At 35.7% G+C, this 27,547-nt stretch overlaps 1 protein-coding gene and 1 long non-coding RNA gene across 6 annotated transcripts in view; one reads left to right on the top strand and one right to left on the bottom strand.

Moving 5' to 3' along the window:
• Positions 1-15,886, bottom strand: part of LOC123677366 — a 29,259-nt gene extending 13,373 nt beyond the window's left edge. Inside the window, exon 1 of the long non-coding RNA XR_006747093.1 lies at positions 15,763-15,886. This is a non-coding gene — a long non-coding RNA (uncharacterized LOC123677366). The remainder of the gene's footprint in view (positions 1-15,762) is intronic.
• Positions 1-26,109, top strand: part of LOC123677364 (polyhomeotic-proximal chromatin protein-like) — a 38,643-nt gene extending 12,534 nt beyond the window's left edge. Inside the window, exons 1-15 of one of the 5 annotated variants that reach the window (XM_045613835.1) lie at positions 6,961-7,204; positions 13,337-13,748; positions 14,309-14,453; positions 14,881-15,221; positions 15,327-15,458; positions 15,779-15,916; positions 16,061-16,265; positions 16,333-16,502; positions 16,570-16,718; positions 17,276-17,601; positions 17,665-17,885; positions 19,053-19,332; positions 22,106-22,459; positions 24,006-24,286; positions 25,503-26,109. In XM_045613835.1, coding sequence (XP_045469791.1) covers positions 7,116-7,204; positions 13,337-13,748; positions 14,309-14,453; positions 14,881-15,221; positions 15,327-15,458; positions 15,779-15,916; positions 16,061-16,265; positions 16,333-16,502; positions 16,570-16,718; positions 17,276-17,601; positions 17,665-17,885; positions 19,053-19,332; positions 22,106-22,459; positions 24,006-24,286; positions 25,503-25,715 — 3,456 coding nt within the window. In that variant the 5' untranslated portion in view covers positions 6,961-7,115 and the 3' untranslated portion in view covers positions 25,716-26,109. Of the gene's footprint in view, positions 1-6,960; positions 7,205-13,336; positions 13,749-14,308; positions 14,454-14,880; positions 15,222-15,326; positions 15,459-15,778; positions 15,917-16,060; positions 16,266-16,332; positions 16,503-16,569; positions 16,719-17,275; positions 17,602-17,664; positions 17,886-19,052; positions 19,333-22,105; positions 22,460-24,005; positions 24,287-25,502 lie in introns of those variants that run through there. The other 4 variants (XM_045613837.1, XM_045613838.1, XM_045613839.1 and 1 more) reach the window with 4 other exon arrangements.
• Positions 26,110-27,547: the final 1,438 nt, after the last annotated feature.

Raw genomic sequence — 27,547 nt, 5'->3', positions numbered from 1 at the left:
TAGTTGGCAGAAAACTATGCGAAATGTATTGATGAAGCTCTGCTGCTCGGATACTTTATCAATCTCTCTGAAACATCTTCTCCAAGGTCTTTATGGTCCGTATATTCAATGGTAAAGAAAACTCCGATGGTAAATTAGAGTATTAACATCGATAATTACCATAAATTTGTCAGGTATTTGCAAGGATAGAAGAGACATCCGCCAAAAAAGTCCAAAGTTCTAGCTTGAGAAGATGTTCTGCAATTTAGTCATAAGACACCCAATGAGGCTTTTTTAATTTACAAAGAGGCTTTAATATTCCTTGTATTTGGTGGAATCCGACGGCAAGAACTTGTGAACTAAAGTAGAAGATAAAAAGTCAGTTCTTTGGTTGAATATACCAAGGACAAAAAAGGATAAAAAGCGCTTTTAAAAATTGTTAAACAAGACCAAATAATAGTATATTATTCAACGAGCGGTAATGTAGGTCATAACTCACGCAGATGAAGTTTGCAGCACGAGCCGCAGGCGAATGCTGTAATTCACCAAGTGAGTTATGACCATTACCGCAAGTTGAAAACTATACTTGTTTTTATCTACGACTATAACAATAAATACTAAAATACAAGAATAGAGACGGAACCTTATTGACAAACCCCAAAAGTTACTCATAAAGGTCAAAATTATCAAAGTGACATTCCTTCCCTCAATAACAATAATGGAATGTTTCCTTTCGGCCGACCGAATAGAAGCAGAGAGGTATAGAAGCACAGAGCCATCTTTTCCGATTTATTAGAGTGAGTTATAGCAGTGAATTATTATAACCCTCGTTTTTTAATAGATACTATTAATTGCTCAAAAGCAGTTGAATAATGAATATATAATTAAATAGAAGTAGAAAAAAAGTTTGAAACTGAAGAGAGAATAACATGTCTTAACCTATAGACGAGACCGTTGCACTATACCTACAACCTGTTGGAAAAAACACATTTGCAAAATCACTGTCTGCGTCGAACATCAGCAACTCTCCTGGCAGAAGCTGAAGCCAGTATGACGTTATGGTGCTTGGAAGGGTACATCAGTTGCTGAAGGATAAGTAGATGACTGTATATCTTCAAAAAATGAGGTTTCAAGAAACGATTGCAGACATACCATCCGAGTTTGGTTTTCCTTTACAGAAAGTTGATAACCAGACAATGAAACATCAATTCATATAATATGCAGGCCATCTCGAATTCACGGGATTCTTTCAGAATTCTTCTTCAGAATTCTTATAATCAGTTGATTCCGATTGATCAATATAAACTTCTAGAGAGTGCAAAAACTATTCGCTTTGAGAATCTTTTTTTCTCGTCGCTTGAGCTCGAGTTTACATTAAGAGTGTCAACGGTTAGCGCTCAGAGGCTATCCAAGAAAAAGATTGTATTGTTGATCTGTGGCAAATGGCAGAGCCTTTCGAAATCCAATAATTTTGTATGTTCAGTTTTACCCATCGAAGACAATTGTTTGGGGGAAAAACGTCGTAACGACTTATTGTCTGATGAGATAGATATATCTTGACGTTCGTGATGATCATAGCGTTTTTTGCACGATCGTATTTTTTTTTAATTGAACGAATTAATTTCCACCTAATTACGAAAAAGTCGGAAGTGACGTTAATATATAAGCGATATTCATTCCAGTTAATACTACCTCCACTAATACACAAAGCATTACCATAAACACTTATGGTACTCAAATATACTTTTATTTTTAACGGGCCTAAGTCATTTTGTTAGTTAATATATCGAAATATCCTAATTTTCGGTTCTTAATTTTCATGATTTATTATAGAGACGTTGTAATTAATTTTGACTTCAACTTTGGTGTAGCAACGGGTATATACAAGGCCTAAAGTCCTGTCAACAAATAGCGTTAGTAATCCAGAAAGTTGAGTGGTGCATAGTTTCGATTTGCCTCCTCCAATATCTGTCAGTCCTAGAAGTGGGCCCAAACGTTCTTGAGTGAAATCCACCAGTGGGGTCACCCTTTATTTCCCATCGAAGAAACATGAAAAAATTCGAATTTCTTTGTCAGTGCATTTTATGGATCTACATAAAATGTTGATTTCTCTGGCTGTCCATGATCACGGTCGTGGACGATACGTGGGGCCCGATTATAAAGGAGGAAACGACCGCCATAGTCCGATTGCAAGACGCGATAGTGTGAAAACCTCTTGGGGCTCGATTGGCTCGTTAACATTCGGTTTACGATCACTTCTTGTACTTATAATCGGCCTCTTAATTGGTCTTGATTGCCACGGAAACGGACGGGAGACATCTGGGACATTGGCACCTACGAAAGGTGGGCACACACGACCACGCCGTGACCCTACCGCGATACAACCGTTTGCTGAAAGGGCGAACGATGCTCCATGTTTGCCAACTCCCTATAATTATGTCATTATCATAGATAAAATGGCGTTGGATTGAAATTTTAACCCTAAGTTGTTGTTTCTAGAATATGCCGGATTTTTCTTAACTTGAAAATATTAAATCGGGAATTTATAAAATTATACGAAGTAATGCACTCCTTACAGCAATCCTGATAATTTCTTTGTATGTATTTTGTAGTTAAATTTTGTTGTATAAATGAAAAGATTCTGATGAAAGAAAAAAATACTAAACCGCAGAGTCAAGTTTTGTAGTGTTTTTGTTTGTTTTTATTGCTTTGAGAATTATCTCTTGAATTATCTTTATTTTATATAAAGCGATTTCAACAATTTTGCATCACATATTCAAAATTTCTCGTAATTAGGTTCAGATAAAATTGGGAACTCTATAATAGTTATAAATGATGTTTTTAGTATTTATATTTCATCTTCTGCTGCTTATATAAAAGTGTTAAGTAATACAGATAATGTGATATCAATATCTCAAAAATTCACGAATAAAACATAAATAGTACCTCGAAAATAATGAGTAAATATTCCAAATTATCCAAGATGGTAGATATCTGTCAAAAATTTAGAACGCAAATGTCAAAACGGACAGAAAAAGAAGACGTATAGTAATAACAGATTTTTATCTACTCCTTTTGAATTATAAATTCCTTATACAACTGAGCAACTTTTGAGCAATTAATAGTCTCTATTAACAAACAACGTGAGTTATAATAACTCATTGCTATAACTCACTATAATGAATCGGAAAAAATGGCTCTGTGCTTCTTTACTTCTGTGCTTATATTCGGTTGACCGAAAGGGGACATTCCATTGTTATTGAGAGGACGAATGTCACTTTGATAATTTTGATGTTTATAGTTGACTTTTTGGCTTTGTCAATAAAGTTCTTCCTCTATTTTTGTATTTATTGTTATAGTCGTAGATGAAGTATAAGTTTTCAACTTGCGGTAATGGTCATAACTCACTTGATGAATTACAACCTGCAAACCTCATCTGCATGAGTTATGGCCTACATAACCGCTCGTTGAATAATAAACTATTATTTTATTCATAAGAAAGTTTCAGTAATAATGATTGAAACAAAATAAGCACAGTACAACGGCAACATAACCTCCACAAGAGTAATCTTTTGGTTACTTTATTTTGGAGAAATTGAGACCGGAAATAAACATCAATTTACAAAAAGGTATATTGCCCTGAGGAGTAGTTGTCACAGCCTCGAAAAAGTCATAAAACTTCAGTTGAAATTTACTGCTCTGTTCATAGGTATAACCAAATTGGAGTTGTCAGAATAGTTTCGAAAAGATTGATGTATTATTACCAATAACAAACCTTTCCAATCGTCCAACGAAAGAAAAATAATTTACTAGCCCAAAATTTTCACAGTTTATGTTTTAGAATGATAAAATCCAAAAATCTAATCAAAAAATCCGTCCAGAAAATCTTTCCAGCACTATATTTGCATGAAATTTGATGCAAGAATCTATTGCTGTACCTTCTAGCTCGAGAACGCGATAAATCAATTTTGAAGGAATAAAAATCAAAGAAACAAAATTTAACAAATTAATTTCTCGGAAATTGTTTCCAACAAAATCATGAAATTGAAAAAAATTAATTTCTGAGTTGATCCAAATACAATATTTTTTACCGCAAAGCCATAGCTTTAATAGTTTCGCAGTTGTGAATCTTTGAAAATTTTATTCGTATATCAGAACAATATTCGTTGATATTTTCATATTTTTCCTCAACAAGTCGAAATATTTGACATTGAAAGGGAACATAATAAACCACAGTATGAAACTTGCAAAGTTTTTGTCAAAAAAAAATCTCCCTAAAGTACGCCACACATGTCACCGTACTACAACGCACGCACAAACCCGTCATCGATACACGGGGTCTCCGAGAGAGCCCGGAATCCAATTTCTTCGAGGACAAAGCGAACGGTGGGAGTCCTGAAGCCCCGCGGCCACGCCGCCACACCCCCCTGCCCCCTCTACACCCCTCCTCCTCGTCGAGCAGAACAGAGGGGTGAATCGCGTTCCCGGCAACCCTCGTTATTTTCCCGTCCGTCGCACCCGGTGCGAGGGGGACGGTAAACACCCCCTTGGTATTTGCGAGGGGTTGAGAAGAGTAGGGGGCGGCAGACCGCCCGCATGGGGTCCTACGGCACGGTCGGAGCGTCCGAATTGGTCGAGGGCAGATCGTGTGTGCGGTGACGACCTTTAGGAGTCGAGGCCCGTGGTAGCCTTTACATCGGGATGATGCCAAATAGGTGGTAAAATATGTAGTAGAAATATATATAGGTATATAAGTGGTCTCCAAGGGCGTATTAATGTGCGAGCGCCCAGAATTTCCTGACTTCACGTCAGTGGTTTTTTCCCTTGATTTTTGATAAATTAATTTCCATATAATTACTGAAAAACTACTTTGAACAATTGCACTATAGTGTATTTATTTTAGCAACGACATGACGTCACTGATGACGAATGCAAGATGCCAACAATGTAAACCACCAATAAACCCAAGCAAATTTCTAAATTTTCTGTTGTCAACCCTTTGCTTTGTTTTTGTACTCACTCTGATTGTGCGTATTCATATCATTCGTAAATAGAATTGGTTTTGGTTGTTTACGATTCAATTTTTATATGATATACCTAATTACCTACTCATGTTTATTGGAATTTATATAAATAATAATTTTATTTATTTTTTCTGTTGTAACTAGTGTTTTTCACTATATAAAGAGTTATTATTATTATTATTTTTAAAATAATGATTTCTTGAGAATTTTTAATGAATCATAATTTATCTTCCATAGTAAACAATGAAACTATCCGAATAGTCTCAAAATTTGTTTCGTATGATGTGAAAAAACTGTATGGACAATCTAGTAAGACATTATCCTTCAAACACTGACGTGCTAAAATAAATGAAATATATTCGTTCAATTGTTCATTGTTTTCGATTTAGGCTTCAACCTCGACAATCACTTCTTCTATAGAGCAAAATTTCTTTCCTTGGACAAGACTCCCTGAACCAATATGTAGTTGCCAGATTGTCAAAAGAATCCTTCAACTGCTTCCAAAACAAATTATGAGATTCTATTCCAAACTTTTCGTTGTATACTAGAAGATTTCTTCATGGTGCAGACATCTATCGGCGAAAACTGAAGTAGAACACGGAACGCCGTTTTTGTCAATTCTAGTTCAGCATTTTGTGTTTCTCTGAACCACAAAATATCTTTAGAAGAAAAGTCTAATATTTCAAACTCACTGATGACGAATCTGCGGTCAAATTCGATTAGGCCGGCCGTAAACAATTACAGAACTATAATTCCATTGAGATGAAATTCTGCTTTCAGTTTTAGAATAACAGTTTGAAGCTGCATGCAAAATATTCTGTAGATGGCATGATCAGAACCATAGAAAATTCAAGCAAAATAACGAAAAAAAAAAGACCCTAATTATTCGGTAACGACCGAGTTGAGCTTTTGCGTGTAGATGTATTACAACCATAGAGTACTAAACATAGATAGAAGGAGTAAACGAAATTTTTCCATGTCCCCAACATGATTAGATTAAGTTGTCGGATTGTGATTTACTTTCAAATCCAACTATAACTATATCGTTATAAATGTATTGAATATTGAATGAAATATATTTATTTGAGTGATTCTCGATTAAATATGCAAATTTGAATATTTGGAATCTGATATTTTTCCTAATTGTTGAATTTATAGTATGCAGAATGTTTATTATTTTCTGTATCTATCTGCTGAAATCCAAGATTAGGCAACTTTTGCTCTCCTAGTGTCACCCGTTGTTTCACGTCGTTTGGCGCGCTTGAAGTTTGTTTTCTGAATTCCTGATATATTTAGGTATTTATTTCAATATATTTTGAGTTAATATGAAACGTTGTTTCACTATGGGACATAAAAAGTGCGTTCTTTGTGGAGAAACTCGCGAATTGAGTAAAATATGGTATCACTGATATATTTTCATTTCCGCGCCGTTCATGTCAAATTTGATAGTTCATGCTGGGAACAAAATTAGCTTACTAAAAATGACATATGCTCCCTCTATCTCTGTTTATCACTCTGAGATCACAACAATTTCCAGCCTCGTACAAATATCATGTTGTCACTGTGGACCCACAGAAAATTCAAGCACCATAGATACCCAACTAAAGATCACAGTTTCGTTAAACCCGAAGCTGAATCACCACATTCTGGAGAAGGGTCAAATCGAATACATTTCCGAGAACGACTCCAACTTTTATCTTCCAAAAAAAAAAACAACAATCCCAACCCGACAACCAGTCACCGTTTAATTTACAGACCTCTAGGTCGTAAAAGGCGGCCTCCTAAAATTTATTATAAACACTCCATCATAAAAAAAAAACCATACCCGCCCCCCCAAATTTCTAACTTCTGCCTCTGTGATGGGATCCAATGGGACGTCGCTACCTGACAAAAGCCCACTGCCCCCCTGCGTTCGCCGACCTTACCGTGGGTGTATGTTCTATGTTCAGTCCTGGACCATGTGGTCCACCGTTGAGAGGTACTTATGTGTGCCGGTCAGATATTCCGACTCCGGTTGATCTTCTCTCAAGATGTTACCGATTTTAGTGCGATCTGTGATGTGCCCGTTTTTGAAAACGTACGAATATCGCGAGAACAAGTTAAGACCGGATTATGTCTTTAGGACAAGACGACGCTAGGATTAAGGCCAGGTTCATGAAGCTGGACCTCAAGGAGTTCTTCAGTAGCTTCTTCGACGAACAGTGAGTTGGCGTCCGTATAATATGAGTATAAGGAATATACAAAACGACATGTCGAAAGTAACATCAGTACAGCGAAAGTTAGCCGCAATTTATAGTGTTCAATTTGTTTCAATAGTTCTGAAACTTCAAAAATAATATGAATCCCTTATGCCTTTTTTGTGCCTGAAATTAAAACTGAACTCAAATCTTTGTGCTTATTTTCATTTCACACTATGCCTCTCTCTTGTATATCATGATGCCTATTTTTATGTCTAAAACTGTATTACTGAGTATTTTCACGCTGAAATGTCAAAATGCAGGTAGTCCAACACCATTTTTCGTCTGTTTGACGCCACATAACTCAAATAAGAGCTCTTTGTAATTTCTCTTTACATGTTTTCTTAATTGTAATTTCAAAATGTGATGTTTATCGTTCAAATATTTAAAAACCAAACATCAACATAACCTCAATAATAATTTCAAGACTTACTTCTGTCTAGTTAGCCCTGAAACCAACGTCAAAAAGGTATTGTTTATGCGTGGGCGTGACAGACATCTGTCAAAAATAAGACATGAAAATAGTCGACAAGAAAGAGGCTTAGTGTGATGCGGGATTATGTCTTACAGCTTTCTTAAAACCTAGGAAAAAGTGGTATTTTTCTTTAGTTATGTTTGCATCTCTGAAACTACGCCTTTAACAAACGTCAAAAATGACTTTTTGTGATTTGCACTAGAAAAGCTACTTCTACAATGGAATATGCCAAAAAAAAGGCATAGAACAACATTTAAATCCCTAACAGTAATTATTTTCTATTTAGGAAAACTGGTTCTTCTATCTTGGAGAAATTTTGACAATACCTAATCCCTAACAGTAATTTATTATTATTAATTTCGTGTATTTTAAGTGGAAAAACCTTCATGGTGAATTTTCAACGTTTTTTTCCTCAATTTTAATTATTTTAAACGTGCTCTGGGCATTTTGACGTGTATTTTTTCAGGCCTCAGATTAATTAATGAGGCCTTGAATATGTATGAAATTCACCTTACAGAGCAGTGTACCGTATTTTTTTCGTGTTTATTTTTCATTATAGGTAATTCGCTTACGTTTTACTTTGACGAATGGAAATTTGGGGGTTGGATCTGCTGCTCTCGAATTCAGGGTTGTCCCCCTCATTGAAAAAATGAAACGAATTCGAAATTGAATCAGAAATATAAGCTTTCAAATCACATGTTTCATAATTTGTCGAAAAGGACCAAATTTGTAGAAATAACTCATGTATATTTCAAGGTTATGATGAGTACCTCATCGAATTTCATCAATTGGCACACGTATTCCCATGATATGGCACTGGCAGATATTTTTCTCTGTCCTAAGCTTAATTAATTTCAATCATGAACATTAGTTTGAGAAATGTTATGCTCTTATTGGCGGAAATCAATTATTTTGGAATGAACCTAAATTAATATTTCACTATGTCATTTCGTCATTACTTCCAAAATAACAAAAATATGTTTAGGGAGGAATAAGTAATCTTTTTTCAAAATCCCCCAACAAATTATGTATTCAAAGATTACGAATACCTTCAGAACTATTTTTATAGGGCTTACTTGGATACTGGGACTGAATAGGGCCATATAATTGCCTTTTTGACAGGCAGGTACATTCCGGGAACATCTAGACTTCTGGGAAATGTCAAACCAGAATTCTTCAACGGTTAGTCACTTCTTCACTTCTTTTGTGGATGGCAACGATAGTATGAATGTTTATAATATGTTGTTAGCACACTGTTTCATATTCGAAATTGTTTTGAATTCATATACCTTAAATTTTTTTATTGAAAATTCAAATTTGATTTACAAAAACTATCTACGATCGTTAATTTCAGTTTGAAATCTATGCACTCTGATTTTATCACAACAATCATCACAATAAAAGTTCAATGGAACGTGGAACTAGCATTTGACGAAATAATATGGAGAATAAAATACTAGCATACTACTAGTGGAGTTGACTTAATTAGATACTTCAAACTGAAACAATAAGAACAATAATTGATTAATTAGAGTTTATACTAATTGAAATAGTAGAGGCTCGAACAACGCTTAGCCTTGTTAACAATGAAACGATAAGATCTCCAAATATCGATGATACAATTTAAAAGTTAAAAAAAAACATTAAATTATTCAATGAGGCAATTTTTGTTATTTGAAAGGTTACGTGAAGTAAATTCACTTCAAAATTTGTCTGCAATACGACGAATATGAGTAGATTAACTTAATAATGTCGTCAATGAGTTCTTCAATTCTAAACGTTGTTAAAGCGTTTCCATGATCAAATGACATAACCTACCTAACACAAATGACATAAGAACTGTCAAAAAATAATTCACAGTGTTGCCATAACAACCATTTCAAATTGTACCATTCCTACTGAAAAAACCCGTTACAACTACTGCATGTTCAATAAATACCACTTTGGTTTTTCCGATCAAGATATTCCCATAGTGGTAGAACGTTCTAGTAATGGTCCTTTTTTTTTGTGAAACGGCGAAATCGTAATCTGACTATTATCCTGTGGTTGCGGTTTGTAGTTGAATAAATTGGAAAGCGTCCCCCTCTGTCCCAAGGGGGGGGGCCGATGCCAATGTTTCGATTATCGAATTTTTAGGCCTCCAGTCATGAATACGGAAAAAGTTGGGCCAGATTTTTATTGGAGAATACGAGATTGGATTCGGTTGAGGAATAACAAGTGACAAGGGGACAAGGCAAGATGCATGTCTCGTAATAAATTGAAACGCCCTCTAATAGAAGCAGTGTGGTTTCTTATTTGGTTGGATAGAGGGAGAAGTTCTGATGATATTATAAGCTGTAAAAAAAATTAGACAGATTATCCCGTTTGTTTTTTAGACACAAATGGAAGAAAACCATGCAAGTTTTATACAATAGATTGTGGTATATTTTCAAATCCACAATTTTACTATACGTAACGAATGTATATTATATTGAATGAAATATATTTATTTGAGTGATTTCCGATTGAATATGCAAATTTGAAATCCGACTTTTTCCCTAATTGTCGAATTAATAATAAGCAGAATATTTATTATTTTCTGTATCTACCTGCTGAAATCCAAAGTGTGGCAACATTTGCTCTCCTAGTGTCATCGGTTGTTTCAAGTCGTTTAGCGCGCTTGAAGTTTGTTTTCTGAATTTCTGATAAATTTAGGTATTCATCTCAATATGTTTTGAGTTAATATGAAACGTTGATTCACTATGAGACATAAGAAGTGCGTTCTTTGTGGAAAAACTCGCGAATTGAGTGAAATATCGTATCACTGATATGTTTTCATTTCCGCGCGCTTCATGTCAAATTTGATAGTAAATGTTGGGGGAAAAACTTGCTCACTGAAAATCACATATGCGCCCTCTATCTATGTTTATTACTCTGAGATCCCTCCTAAGGATATAGGATTATCTATGACTCTAATTATACAAAAAAAAAGCGCGTGAAAATTGCCTTGTCCGTGTTCATCAAGGTATCTCTTTGTCAGGGATTGATCTATAATTATTGTGTCATTTGTCGCATTTTTCATTGATTTTATGTCGTTCAGTCTTAAATACCTTCAAAATTGTGCGTTTTGGGGAAAACGACGAAGAAAATTTTCATTTTCTAAATTTTAATAGTGACTCCTACTGAATATCTTTAATTGCTTTCTTTATGCTTATTTCATACAGTATTGTGGATAAGTGAGGCTATAACTTGGAAAACATTAGAACTGGAAGAAAAATTATAATTGAATAATATGTCTCTTAGTATAAAAATTCATACTTTAATTCTATCTGGATCATGTTGAAGCTACAAAAAAAACAAACTGCATCGTATCTGGAAAATTGGCAAATGAAAAAAGTATTTCATTTGATAAGATGAATCTATGGTTACATTCAGCGTACATCTTCAAGGCTCACCCTTTATATTAATCCAATCATCAATGAATTAATTTCCCTAACAGTACAAATTATAGACTTGCGCCTTACTCGTAAACTAGTCCACACGTTGGCGATAGCATAGCCTCCCTCTCCCTCATTACCATAACGGAAATGATTTCTATTTCCTTTTTTGCGCCCGCAACGAAACATAAGAACGTCCGGGATGCATTGTCCTCGACCGCTATCGTCGAGAGATCGAATTTTAGGGCCATACCGTACACAAAACCGTAGGAAAAATGATAAACACGCCGAGAAGTAAGCCCAGCGCCCTCTTTGTTCGAGGAGAGAAACCCAACACCGCCTTTCGGTCCTATGGCGAGATTTTAACGGATGCCTACCCGCATAGAGGGCTACGTTACAACTTCGATCGAACGAAATCTCTTGGGTAACTATAAACCGCATTTGAGTTATGTAGAACTGCTACAAAAAAAAAGAAAAAATCTTCAATGAAAAACGTCGAGTCGAAAATTTTTTGCGGTATTGAAAACAACCTTCAACTTTTGTGGACTGAATCTATAAAAGATTAGAGGGATATTCAAATCATAAATAGAGTGGTTGACTATGATTTCGGATTATAGATACTTTTTGAGCATTCGTCCCCGAGCCTATCTCTTCTCAATTACTGCAATTTTCGAATTTTGAGCCGTACATGGTCTCAAATGATAAAATTTGACTGACTGATGACTAATCCGTCCTCGAATTTGATTCAAATTGATTAACATTCAAACGGAAGCATAACCAGAACCATAGAAAATTGAAATTGTAGAAAAAATTACACAATATTTCCTTGACCACAACACCAAAAGGGTCAAAAACTTTTGAGCGCTCATTATTTAGTTCGCCAAATGTACCTTTGAAGACCACATAAATACAAGGTGCAACTGTCGATAAAATAACGAGTGTTTAAAATCCTTCCTAACTTTTTTGCTACTCAACCGGCTAAACTATGGAAAATCAATATATCGATTGAAATTTTAAGGACTTTTCTATATTTCCGAAAAACACAGACGAGAATAGTATTTCATAAATATAAAATAAAAATTCTCGAAAATAACAATACCTATACAGGGTGTTCCTAAATTGGAAATACAAAGGAAAATAAGAGATTCCTTGGATAATTTTACGGAAAAAAGTCCTATAAACATGGGCCCGCAAACGCTTAGATACAGGGTGTTTCTTGTAGTTCTATTTTTTGTGCTGATTATACCAGTTTATCCAATCTTTATTAATCTTCGCTGCAGATTGGGCAAATAAGTAACAAAACATATAATTGATTTATTCATCACAGCTCACTCGCCGGATCTTTATAATAATTTGCATTTTTCTTAGGATTAATAGGGAATTGTTTGATTTTTTTTTTCTCGAAGTCGGTAGCAAGAGCGACCAAACTACAAGAAACCAAAAAGTGTAGTACTGGACCAAAGTTTCTTATCACATTTTTCTAAACTACCAATGGACCACATGGTCACATGGTAAAAACTTTAAATTGGAATGTCTAAGCTGAATTTGAGTTGAATATCATAAAAGAAAGGCCATATGAGAAATAAAATTGGAAAAAAGGAATTTTTAACACTCTGTATCTGTAAAACAAAGCTTTTGAGGGTCCATGTTTGTAGGAGTTTTTTTTAATGAATCGAAGAGTCCGTTATATTTGTTTGTATCTCTAATTCAGGAAAAACTTCAGGATCTTTAAAACATGTTGTTAGTTGTTACTTGTGCTTCTTGAATGAGAAATGATTAGCAACCTGGCATGTTTGTCTTTGAAATCGATACACCATACCAATTCTACAATGATAACATTCATAGGAACACACCAAAAAACACAAAATTTCAAATTATAAAACTGAATAATTTTATTCAATATAAGTATCAATGCATTACAGAATTGTTAAGGTTAATAAAATAATGTAATAATTTTGGTCAACACAAATTCCGCACAAAGTTTACATTTTGGATAAATATTCAACTGTGATATGTTACTTATTTCAACCAATTTGAATACATAATATCTCCCTTCGAGAACAATTCTAACCGGCCTACAAGCATCGCCACAAACATAAAACACCCCAAGAAACACATAATGCACGATAACCAAGCATGCACCTCGTCGTAGCACCATCCTCCGCAAAGAATCAAAATCTCACAGCCTCCTCCTTCTTCTTCCAGATCTGAACATTACGACAACCTACAGCAAGCTAACGAGAACCACCAGCGTCAGCAGAAGCAACCGCTGAAGGACGCCACCAACACAGGCACGACTGTCAAGCAGGAGAAGAACAACAACGAGGTCGACCAACGAAACGCCACAGCGAGAAGGGAGGCGGAGTCTACGCAACAGCAGCAGCAGCAACAAGGCAACAACGCGAACGGAAACAACCACCAGGGCAGCAGGTCTCTGCAGTGTCTGGAGACGTTGGCTCAGAAAGCAGGAATTCACGACATAACAGCCGATGACTGCAAGTATGACATTGCGCACACGTTGTTGAATCTGGACAGAGGACAACAACACCAGCAGCAGATTATTAAGCAGGAAGCAGGAGGTCACGCAAAAATGAGCGATATGAAGAGCCAGCAACAGGTGAGTCGGAATGATTTACAATTGTCCCAAATATCACGAATACCTTCTACCAAACCGGAGAACTTTACTAGAGCTCCTGTTTGGTTCATTTAGCAAAAGCATGAAATAATCCAAGTTCTTCTCCAGAACACCTCCTTCATCTTACCTGCTGATTTCATATCATAATCAATTTGTTATCCTCTTTCTCCTCTTCGTCAGCCGTCCTTTATTTATTCCTGGACAGAGGCCTTCCTCATTAACTTCACTTTGCTACTTATACCATCCATTTTCAACCTGCCCCTTGATTTCTTCAGATCTTCTAGTGTATAATTCAATAAATGCCACTAAATAAAAAAAAAATCCGCTTCTGCAATAATTCTATTGCACCTAAAGATGAAGAATAGCTACGTAAAAAAGATTTCCTTTCCCATATAAAATCAATCGATCTTTAATAATTTCTTCTATTTCGTACTCTCACTACTTTTCATCTTCCACAGCCACAAATCCCAAATCAAAATGGTTCGCATGCTCATTTTGAGTTGTATCATAATCCACAAAGGACTATTTCAATAAAATTTCAGCAAATCGCCGATGCAAACGCGCAAGCTCAGGCAGTGGCCCAACAGCAACAACAACAGATGCAACAGGTAGCTATGCAACAGGAACAACAGATGGTTACCTCCCAGAGCCCACATCAAATCCAGCAGGTTACTGTTAACGCATCAAGTAAGTCATGGATGAACCTTATAAAGCTCAATCAAACCTTTTTTAATGAAAAATTTAAATATAAACTAGACTCTGATATAAAAAATGCAACACCATGAAGGCTTTGTAGTTTTTCAACCAAACGGAAATGTTTTACTAATCAATATTGTGTTACATGTGTTCTTGGCATTCATTCCACATAAGGAGAATAATTTCATAATGGGGTATTGAATATCAGGCAATCTGTAATACCGGATAGCTTCTAGGGTTCTAAATGAAATTTTAATAAACTACAATCTTTAACTAGTTAAACATTTCTTTTTACAAAAAAAAACCTCATCTCTCTGATTATGCAAGCATGATAATCAGAGAGATTAAAAACTTCAGAGTACGTTATACTTTTAGAACACTCCCTCCTCAATGATATTAATGCCTTATAAATTTTCAGATGGTCAACTCCAAGCCACAACTTCTATGGGACCACCCCAGCAACACACTGTCTCCATTCATCAGCAAGTAGCACCGCAGGGACAGATGATACAGACTCAAGGAGGACAGGTTCTGACAACAGCCCAATCAGGCAGCACCACCATTACAACAATGTCGCCTTTGCAACACTCCCAATCTCATCCTCAACAATTGAGCGATTGGAGCCATGGAAGGCTGCAAGTTATACAACAACCTCTACAAAACCCCACCTACTTGTCCCAGTTGTATAACGCCCAAGGTCAACTCCTGATGCCCAGCAACATAGCGTTGCATACTGGAATAAACCCCCAACAGATACAGGTAGATACATCGATATTGTTAAACTTTTTATTCAATAAGTAGAGAAATAGCAATTGAGCATTCGAATGAAGATGAATATCAAGTTTGGTATTTTTTCTGCAACAGGTTATTACGAAGCCTTTCAATGGAAACCAGCTAGCTCCTCACATGTTAACAACTGCACAAGGCAAACAAGTAATACAAGCAAGCCAAGCGGCTACGTTTCCAGGTTACACCACACAAAATCAGCAAACACTGGTAAGTACAAAGTAGATCCCAACCACATACTTTGTTTGGTTATTAATATACTAAAATCCGGTTATTCTTATGCATAACACATATTCATAAAAGTTTTTCACATTGAAATATAAAGAATATTCGGTCAACCTCGGGGTATTCAGTTTCAAATTGTTACTAGAGGTCCTTCAATTTTCACACAATAATGTGAAAAAACAATTTTTATTTTATATTAGCTCATAAGAATAAAGATATAGAGAATATCCCTAAATTTTTGTCTTGAGTGTACTTCGAAATGTTTAAAAAATTTATTTGTATTTCTTACCTGGTGCCCTTTTAAGGTTATGGGTGGTCAGAAAGTAATGCAGAAAGTGGCTACTAGCACAGGACAAACACAACAGCAACAAGGGCAATGTGTCCAGGTGTCGCAAGCAATGATTGGTTCACAGCCCACAGCTCAAATCATCAGTCCTCTACAAGTAATTTAATTTTAATATAATTTGGAATTGATTTCACCAGAAATATCCTAAGAAAATGCTCATAAAATCTAAATTACATTAATACATTCAATTTTGAATCCTGAGAACTGAAAAATACTAAACATTAAGCTCTCTTGTTTTCAGCCTGGAGGTCAGCCTATGCAATTTGCTGCTCCTTGGCAGTTTAATGGCATACCACAAGTTTGGGCAACGAATGGAATCCAACAACAAACCTTACTCACCCAAAATCCAATATTCATTCGAGGAACACAACCGGATGGATCACCAGGACCTGGTATATACATCCAGCAAAGTCCTCAAACGGCTACGATTCAGACACAACAAAATCGTAAGTAATCCATATTGCTATTTTGAAGTCTCAATATTTCTTCAATATTAACGTGTTATTATTTTAGCAACTATTGCAACACAAGGAAATGTCCAGCAGATAGCCAAACCTAGAACTTCTAATGAGAATATCCAACCGAAACAGCCAACTTCCAGGCCTCTTATTCTTCCTTCGAACAACAACATTCGCCCTGCTAGTTCTGCCGTATCAACACAAACTATTGGTGCCCAAACTCCAGTAAGTATCAAATCTATAGTTTTTAATGCCATATTTGAAATTCATTCTAAATTCATGGAAATCCCAGAGTTTTGTATATTTGCAGGCTTCTATGGGAGGGAAACCTGGAAACAAAATAAGAACTAAAGCACCACAAGTAAGAACCTCGCCTGCTCTTAAAGCCGATGCTGCAAATCAGACACAGATCAAGCCTTATAACAATATGCCGCAACACCAGTAAGTTTTTATTTATAATTTCTATGTAAATAAATTTGTGCATTCCATATTTTAAAATATATATCAACAAGTGTAAATACATTTGTGCATTTAGCTTATACTTACAGATTTGTCCATTCATTTATTATTGTACTGCATTAAATCTTGTTTACATATACACAAAATGTTGATATCTTCTTATAGGACTCCAAACCGATTTATAGTGAAACGTTTCAAAGCGTTGATAGCAGACTATATACTCATTTCATCAGATTTTTTCTTAGTTCTCATTTATATTAGTGAATAGACAATTAAAATATTCTGGAATACATTAATATTCATTTTGTTATCAACGAAAAATGTTGTTATTCTTGGAAAACCGTTTTAGTCAAAATCACAGAATACTAATTGTACCGCCATTTTTGTTCATAGAAAACTATACAATGGAATAAGGCAAACGTTAATGATATTCAACTGATATTTATGATCGAATTATAAGAAAAATTGTGTATAGTCCTTCAATGTGTAGGTTTTCAGTTCGAAATAATGGAATTCAAATGTTTATCATAAATTTACAGATGGCAAATTGCAAGAATGAAAAAGGACATATTTTCACAAGAATTTGGTTTCAGAATGGTCGTCATGAATACTTCAACTGGTATGACGGCAACTATGACTCATGGTGGTGCCCAAATGACAGTAGACAAAAATCAGCAAATGGTTAATCAAAATAACAAAAATCAACAACAGATGCAGCAACAGCAGCAGCAACAACAACAACAAACACAGCAAACCATTCTGATGCAGCAGCACCCTCTTCATCAGCAAGTGCAACAGCAGATATTACTGCAGCAACAACAGCAGCAGCAACAACAACAGCAACACATCCAACCAAAACCAATGAGTAAGTAACAATGAGTGACTATAGGTACAGAGTTGATTTTAATCATTACTTCGATTTTAATAGTTCAAACAATCCAAGGAATTCAGCAGCAGCAGATCCAAATGGCTGGAGACAGGCCTATAATGCCAGTTGCTTCGATGTCCCAGACTAACTCGCAGCAGGTGCAACAGACTCTACAACAGACAATCCAGCAAGGTACCATCCAACAGTGTTTGCCAATACAATCTAACTTGGCCGTGACTCAGCAAACAATGCCCATGCAGCAGATGCAGCAAATACAGCAGGTTAGTCATTAGATTTGTTCGAAATGACATTGTAAACTCAATGATAAGTTTTTCATTTGGATTAGAACATAATTCAAATTAGAATGAAATATAGAATTATTAACAAAAACAAAAAGAATTCAATACATGCCTCAAAAGATTCTTATTCGGCGCAGCAGCGCCTCTATCGGTTTAAAATCGAGTTACATCTCAGACAAGGCGTAATGAAAGGTGTTTATCATTTGGAAGATGTCTATAGATACTGGTGCCAACTTGAAAAAAATTTTGATATTTATAAGACTGGTCCCTTTGTAAATGATTTTAGAAGATTACCATTTGGAATCAGAGTGACTTCAGTCTGTTAATTTTACGACTAAGGTTCTTACTCGAATTTCCTATAGTATATGGGAGATCTCTGAGTTGCAGTGAGAAGACCAAGCTGAAACTTCGTTCTCCTCCCGACATTCTCAACATGAAGATTCATACAAATCTTGGTGTTTGTCAGATATTTTCCGTATTATTCATATTTGCCAGGATGGTGTTCGAACCGGTGGTTTGAATTTTAGAATGAAATATAGAATTATTAACAAAAACAGAAAGAATTCAATACATGCCTCGAAAGATTCTTATTCAGCGCAGCAGCGCCTCTATCGGTTTGAAATCGAGTTACATCTCAGACAAGGCGTAATGAAAGGTGTTTATCATTTGGAAGATGTCTATAGATACTGGTGCCAACTTGAAAAAAATTAATATTTATAAGACTGGTCCCTTTGTAAATGATTTTAGAAGATTACCATTTGGAATCAGAGTGACTTCAGTCTGTTAATTTTACGACTAAGGTTCTTACTCGAATTTCCTATAGTATATGGGAGATCTCTGAGTTGTAGTGAGAAGACCAAGCTGGAACTTCGTTCTCCTCCCGACATTCTCAACATGAAGATGCATACAAATCTTGGTGTTTGTCAGATATTTTCCGTATTATTCATATTTGCCAGGATGGTGTTCGAACCGGTGGTTTTGTCACGGAAATTGTTAATCTGCTTCACAAGGAGTTCTATGCACCTTCATTCAGGTTTAAGATGCATAGAATACCATGCATCTTATTCCTGTTGTATTCGATGAAATCCTTATTGTCTAACCTAACAAAAATCATAAAAAGAGTATCAGTGGTGAATCTTCTGTTCGCAGCAAATCAACCAAATGGCCCAGCAAGGTGCCATAATCGGTCAGATCCAGACCAGCCAACCGACTCAGATGCAACAGGTCGCGAACCAAACGCAGATCCATCAGATCCAGCAGCAGCAGAACGGCCAGCAGACCATCACTATGCAGCAGGCCCCACAGCAGGTGCCTTTACCAAGTTCAGTCCCGATGGTGAAGACCGAACTAGTGAACGAAGTGACCTCCGCCGACAGCGCCACACAGCCGACTAACGCCTCTGGTGAGACGAAAGAATCGTCTTATGAAGGTGAGAATCGATGATCTTGGCTCTTGCTAATGATCTAATAATACTTATGGAATGTTATATTTCCTGTGGGAGTCCGTTCATATACACACGAAAAGATTTAACCATTTCGGATTACAAATAGATAAAAGACTGGATAACTAAACACGTGACCTAATATCAATTACACACCGATAATATAAACCGTTTACTTGAGTAAAATTGACCCTTCTAGTTTATTCTACAGTTCGATCATAGATTAGTAATCACTGCCGTGTTTGAAGAAGAAGTCTTTGAATCTATGATTCGGTTAGAAATGTTAAAAAACGGGGTGTCAGCAATAATTCACTCAATGACCTGTGGTGGCGCTGGGATAGATTTCTTTATGTCACGAAAATCTTGCTGACAGGACGCTCTATTATGGTGGATTTATGCACCAGTCCTAAGAACTAAGACCTAAGAATTGAACGCTAATCAATGAGGGCGTTTATGCACGTTTCCTAAGAACTAACACTAGCAGGCCAACTGTTAACTAAGAACTAAGGGCTCAGGTAAAATATAGAAGTGCACGTGCGCCGCATAGAATTAGTATTTGAAAAAAATAAATTTAATTTTTTCACAATAAATATCAACGTCAAACATCAGAGTATAGAACAAATAGAAAGTGGATCGAGCACGTGCGCATGCCTTAACTAAGAACTAACAAGAGAGTGCATAAACGCCACTGAATTCTTAGGTTTAGTTCTTAGTTCATAGTTCTTAGGTGCGGTGCATAAATCCACCACTAAGAACTAAGACTAAACCTATGAACTATGAACTAAGAATTCAGTGGCGTTTATGCACTCTCTTGTTAGTTCTCAGTTAAGGCATGCGCACGTGCTCGATCTACTTTCTATTTGTTCTATACTTTGATGTTTGACGTTGATATTTATTGTGAAAAAATTAAATTAATTTTTTTCAAATACTCCTAATACTTGTCATCGATAAACACGAATAAAGAACATAAAATGATGAAACTGGTACTCGTTAATATTGAAATTCTATGCGGCGCACGTGTACTTCTATATTTTACCTGAGCCCTTAGTTCTTAGTTAACAGTTGGCCTGCTAGTGTTAGATCTTAGTTCTTAGAAAACGTGCATAAACGCCCTCATTGATTTGTTAGCGTTCAATTCTCAGGTCTCAGTTCTTAGGTTTAGTCATAGTATAAGGAATGGATAGTAAGCCAACCTCTGTTTGACGGCAAGGAACTGGTCACTTGGGGTCGCTACTGTAGTTGGATCCGGTGTTTTACGGGTTGCATATATCGAACACTATTGACTACCCAAAGTGGAGAAGTAACTCGATAATAGATGGCGCTGAATCATGAGCTATAGATGGCGCAGAAATAATACGATAATTCATTCAGTGGCGTGGTTGAAAAGGGGTCGCATACTATGGTTTAGTCTTAGTTCTTAGGACTGGTGCATAAATCCACCATTAGTGATGACGTCACACGCCGCCATTTTGATTCTCCTGTCAGTGTTCGGAATCCGAACAAATAAATTGTCATTCAAATTAGTACGTTGTCGGTGAAGAAATTGGCTTATTTTGATGAATAAGATTATTTAAGCAACGATTTTACTATCAATTGATAGACGGAAGGAACAAGATTAATGCCAGTAAGTTTGAACTTGAAGTTCAAACTAATAAACACGGCTTTTTACAAAATATGGGGAATGATACAGAAATTTAACTTACTGGTATTAATCTCGTTCCTTCTGTCTATCAATTAATAGTAAATCGTTCCTTAAATAATCTTATTTATCAAAATAAGCCAATTTCTTCAACGACAACGTACTAATTTGAATGACAATTTATTTGTTTGGATTCCGAACACTTACAGGAGAACTAAAATGGCGGTATGTGACGCCACACTAATAAAGCGTAGTCGGAATGATGAAATCATGAATATGAATAAAGTTTTGCGAAAACAATCTTGATCAAGCAAAAATTTCGAGTGAAACATTGAAATGTTTCTAGATATTGAGGAAAAAAATTCAATAGGTCAAGGGAACTTCAACTTGAATTTCCGCTAGAAATTGAACAAAGTTTGAAAAACAAAAGATCATTGTCATTTGCTGAGCAATAAATGATATTTCAGTAGTGATTTGGAAGAAAATTTCACGGACATGGGATGACATTTTAAAATAATTGAGATAATGAAAAAGGTACTACTATAGCAATAATATAATGAAAATTTGCAATATATAGTTTGCCATTCCTACCACAAACGCGTTTAATCAATGCTCAATCAAACGACTACGTTTAGTTTTGTTCAGGTAATCGATTCGAACCAGAACACATGTAATGTACCTTTTTGATCAGTTACAACGGTAACCGCAAGAGGGCGACCCCCCTCCATTCTAAAAGTGTCAATAGTTTGTCAGACTGCTTCGGCGCACAGAGCTGTCCTGCGTCATAGATTTCTGGGAAATTTGGAAGTTGATTTCTATAAGTTATTATGCGGCAAGTTATCGAGAGTACATTATTCATTGGGATATCCCGAGTCTCTCATCTCGTAAACGCGCACTATTAGAACACGAGGATAGACACGTTGAAGTAAGTAAGTTGTTCCCTTGAATATAAAATGGAAACAAGTGAAAATTTATCAAAAGTGACAGCTCTATATCGGGCTCGAATGTATGTTCTGACGAGATTACGGCGATCTGTCAGGAATCGGCGAGTAAAACTACCGGACGGGACCGTGCAATCTATGCCTGTATCGAAACCAACATACAAGAACCGTTCTTTTTCAGCCACTTCGTCTCAGGGGGAAGTGCGAGATACGAACGCAACTTCTGTCGAATCAAAACCGAACTTGGTTGCGGAACAGTCCGTGCAACCGACTCCGGTACCCAGTGCCGTCCCTGCCTCTCAAGCTCAACCGACGCCTGCCCCCGTGGAAAATGGACTGTCCGCGGTAACGGTGGCGGAAGAAGTGAAGGAGAGATGTCCGCCAAAGGCGATGGTCAAGCCGCAGGTTCTGACACACGTCATCGAAGATTTCGTCATCCACGAATCGTCTGAACCGTTCCCCGTAACGAGGGTTTTGCTGACAGACCGCAAGGCTAGCTACAATCCAAATGAGAAAGACGCAGATGAACCACCATGTAAGTTTTTTGACACGACAATATCGTATAGTTTTTTATTTTATCAATTGCATGACGTCGCACCTGGTGAAATGGTTTGGTACCAACCAAATAATTCTTGTTACTTGTTGGAAAGTTCACGAAAGACCAGAAAAAATGTCACGGATTAATTTTTCGTAAGTTGTTGAACATGACGTCATGAAGTCTATGGGTTCTACTTAATTCTATGACGAGATACAGGGTATCAAAGTTGAAAAATAGCATTTATTAAAAGTAGCATTTCTCGTAGGAAAATATCTTTTTTTTAATGAAAATTATTACTAGAAACGGGGTGGGTCAAACATTTTCACGTAATTTCGCAAGAACGAAGTCATTTACAAAAACGCTCCAGATTTAACCACTATATTTTGTTATTGTATCGTAGATTATATGGAATAATTCTTAGAGTAATAAACATAGATAGAGGAAGTATACGCTATTTTTGCATGTCCCCAACATGGCTAGATTATGTTGTCGGATTGTGATATATTTTCAAATCCACAATTTTACTATATCATTATGAATGTATATTATATTGAATGAAATATATTTATTCGAGTGATTCCCGATTAAATATGCAAATTTGATTATTTGGAATCCGATATTTTTCCTAATTGTCAAATTTATAATAGGCAGAATATTCATTATTTTCTGTATCTACCTGCTGACATAAAAGGTTTGGCAACTTTTGCTGTTCTAGTGTCATAAAAATTTAAGTAAAATTGATGGATGTCATTAGTCAGTTCTTCGTCCCATTGTTAACAAATCAGAAAGGGTATTTTCTTCACATTGATTCCAATAATACCAGTACTAAGTGATTACTTAGTACGGCTCATTAACCGTACTTTAAAATTTGTCTACAATACCAGTGAGTCAATCCACTGAATAATGTCGTTCATGAATTTTTAGATTTATTTCAGTATTTAAATGTAAGCTCTTTAAAAAAAAAGTTGTTGAAGCGTGTATTCATGATTCATTCATGATTATATGGCATTACACAAATTGAACTATAAGTGCAAGATCTTTGTGTTCAATATCATCGTAAATTTTCGAGTTTTATTTCGATTTTTTTTTTAACATGGATCTTTTCATCGATCTAGGAAGATCAATGTCATATAACAATAGATTTGTGTACGAAATTTCGTACCAAAAATTCATTATTATAAATAACTAAAACATTCTTGGAATCATCGAAGATTCAAAGAATATCACTCTGCATTGGCGAAATCGATATTTTTATGGAGGATTACAATTTTTTTTTTCAAAATAAAATCTGCTTCCTCTTTACATTAACTAGAGAAAATTCCGAAAAACTCAAAAAAAAAGTCTGAAACGTTCCGATTGAAAATTATTATGTACACCACAACCGAATGTACAGAATCGAATTTGACCTAGTATTCTCCATCAGTACTTCGAACCTAATCCTTTAATACCATTCCCTGCTCGAAATTCGAAAATTACAGACATTTATGCAAAACGATAACCCACACAAAAAAAATTCTAACCTAACATTATACTTCTTCCGCAGGCAAAAAGCGCGCCACGACGCCGGCAGAATCGAAGGTCGACGGCGAGATGGCGAAGTGCGAGACTTGCGGCGTCGTCGATTTGAAATCGACGTTCAAGAAAAACAACAGATTCTGTTCTATGGCATGCTCTAAGGCCGGAAAGAAGAACGAGAAGAAGAAGAAATGGGAAAAGGAGGGCATAGAGATGGACGTCGACAGTTGTCCATCGGGCGCTGAAAGCTCCACAAGCTCGAACAGCACGGAAGACGATACGCCTAAGGTGGACCCTTTGAAATGGAGCGTAAGTATATTAATTGTAATTGCAGTATGAGGAAAGAGGTGAAAATTGTCATGTGAGGAAAAAGCGTTATGCTCTTCAGAGGTTTCTAGATGTTAGATTCCTTCGTAACTCGACGGAGCGTCTACGACCTAGAAATATGCTTACCGCAATAGTAAACGAAACGTCAGGTGAAAAACCGATTAGACCAAGGCTTAAAGCCTGGATTTTCCAGTTATATCGAACAATCTGGCTTCAAAAATTATAATGACAAAGATATCCGAACTTTCATCTTTTTATTAAAGTTTCGAAACAAATTTAAATTCAATAGCAATTAAATGGATTTTCCGATTTCTGCCAAAAAAGAGCCGAACCAATCAAATACTTAAATATTGATTTGACACTTAACACCTATACTCTTTCTATTCATTTAAAATACTAAGAAATTTCTCATTCAACAATTCAATTAAATCAATCATAAATGAAATGAAACATCAAATTATTCATTATATGAAATTAATTTCACGGCATTCAGACAATTTTTCAATTCTGAGAAAAGTACCTCCTCGAGCAGGACTCGAACCCGCAACCTCCGAATAACTTGTGCAATGCTCAAACCACTAAGCCACCGAGGAAGCTAAAGATTCTCCGCAATAATAATTCTGGTATCATTGTCAATTTTAATAATAACATAACCTCCCTGAGTCCACTGTTCTCTGCGATAGGTCGCAAAAAAGATCCTCTATTTGATATGCTCACCCCAGATTCATGCAAAATATGGGTAGACTCAATTCAAGATCACACAAACTTCTGCAGTGATTTCCTTTGTAAATACGGAGAGTAAAACTTCTATGATTCTGGATTATTTTGATGTAAAATATCGTTCAAAAAACAGTTGTGCAGCTCTCGTCAACAGAACACTTTAGAAATTAAAATTTCCATATCTAAATTAATATTAGCATGAATTCTACATACATGATAGACCTGGGGAACGCAAAACCTACAAAAAGAAATTGTAATTAATTCTGCTAAAAGCCGATTGAGCTTGTTGAATCCAGTAGGGAAGTGCACTAAGGTCATGCGTGTACATTTGTTCTGGTTCTTCCTCATCTGTAACACCTAACGATCCCTGTGTATCCCGAAATACGACAAAAGGCTGTGTTGAAATCTCCAACACATTCCTTCCAGTTTAGCAAAATTTCTTCTTGATCCCGATATTAAGATGACTCTTTTATTCTAGGTACAAGAAGTCAGCGATTTCATCAAGAATCTGCCAGGCTGTTCGGATTACGCTGAAGATTTCCTTATTCAAGAAATCGATGGCCAAGCCCTAATGCTGCTGAAGGAGGACCATCTAATGACTGCTATGTCGATGAAACTAGGACCAGCATTGAAGATTGTGGCTAAGATAGATGACATGAGGATTGACAAAGAACCCCCAAAGCAGAATTAGATAAATGAAACTTGTAAAAACAACGATAAGTTCATACAAGATATCATTTATGGACAACTGTGTTGCGGAAGTGTTCTGACTAATTTGACAAAGATGTTGTGAATGTTCGGTTTTTTTTGTTTATCAACCAATATTTTTATTCTTGTTGAAAAAATAATTAAACTCGAGTTTTTGTAAATAATGTATATAAACTGAAAGGGTTTAAGACTGCTGTTATTATTCCATATTCAAAAATTCCTAGATTTAGTTCACATTTATTTGTAAAGTATTGTATATACAGATATAGTTCTGTACATATGTCTCATAGGATAATATTTATTTAATCTTGTGCAATTTATAATTTTTTTTTTGTTGAAGAGTACTGCCATACAGATAATAAAATTTGTAATTTCTACTTTGTTATTTCATTCCTTTTTCACTTGCTGTATCCTCAAAACGTTTTCTTTTTCACACAAATACAATGAATTGAATATCGTAGAGATGACCATTTTGTTCTTATCCAAACAATATTGATATATAATTGATTATAATACATGAAGCTTCTTTAAGTATAGATCAGTGGATTGATTCTGTAAGGCCATAGCGAAGCGCCAGAGAAATTTCTTCGAATCCGTATTCTGTAAAGTGTTTCGGCCATAGTTGTGGTCATCGAATCCCTTCATTCATTAAGTGGGACTTTTCAACATAAGAAAGAAAACATAGGTTTAGAAATTACAGAATCCAACATTTTCAAAAAATATTTGGGATACTAGTTTTTTGCTAAAAAAAATTAAAGAAACTAAGATAGAGATGCTTCAAAATTAATAAGTTACTTGCAAAGTAATTATTGAAATGTTTTTCCATCAGCTCCGATTGTTAAGATCAATCATCTACTTTTTTGGTAACATTTTTTTCAACTACAACCAACAGACAAAGTTTGGTGGAACCTAAAGATACATTTGAACAGGATTATGCAAAAATTTTGTATGCACAACTTTTTTTTAAATTAATTTTCTATTGTTACATTCGAATCTAGATTCAAGTTTTCGTTTGCTTACACCACTTTTGTTGACAAAGTACAGTACAATTTTTGAGAATCATTAACCTTCGGTTTGTTGGAATTTGTGTTTATTTTATTACAAAGAGTGGTATTTTCACTCAGATGCATAGAAAACCTGGTGTGTCTTCTTATACTGTAAAACTTTCAGACAAAACGGGAAATTTTTCAGATTTATACCCACTGGATTTAGAGTGTTCGCGTCTGTTTCAGATGGCGCATACAGCGTTTATATTTGACATTTCTCTCGACTCTCGTGACCTTTGAGTAAAGAATAATAATTATTTATATTGTATGCTTGTGACAATCTTCTATAGTCTGTCATTATATTCCATTCATTTCATTAAAAATTTGATAGGAACTGAATTGTAATTTATTTTGAAGGTTTGCAGTGTCTAAAATCAGTATTTTATTTTTAAACGGCACCAGACAGATAGCGGGAATTCGAAAAATTTTGAAGAGCGCCACCTTACAGAACTCTAGTTAAGCTAAGCAACAGGTGGATATCTCAAAAAGTCTTAAACAAAATCGAATCATTGCACACATCAGGTTTTCTATGCATCTTAATTTTCACTAAGAAAACATTTTTGTGTCAAAAAGTATGTCTTTGCGCCCCCTACAATTTGGCCCTCTGGAAAATGTCCGGTATGCCGGTCCTGTTTGAGTAAAGAATAACCTCAGACTAATAAATATAGATGGAGGGAGCATATGTCGCAATGTTCGAGCGTTTTAGCAGAAGAATCTGAAACTTGCATTCAATTCATATATTTCATCATTTATTCATTAGAATCCAGTT

The sequence above is a fragment of the Harmonia axyridis genome, chromosome 4 (assembly GCF_914767665.1).
Source record: "Harmonia axyridis chromosome 4, icHarAxyr1.1, whole genome shotgun sequence".
NCBI classification, from domain to species: Eukaryota; Metazoa; Arthropoda; class Insecta; order Coleoptera; family Coccinellidae; genus Harmonia; species Harmonia axyridis.
The sequence above is the reverse complement of the archived record's forward strand: the minus strand, read 5'-3'. Positions and strand labels throughout refer to the sequence as shown.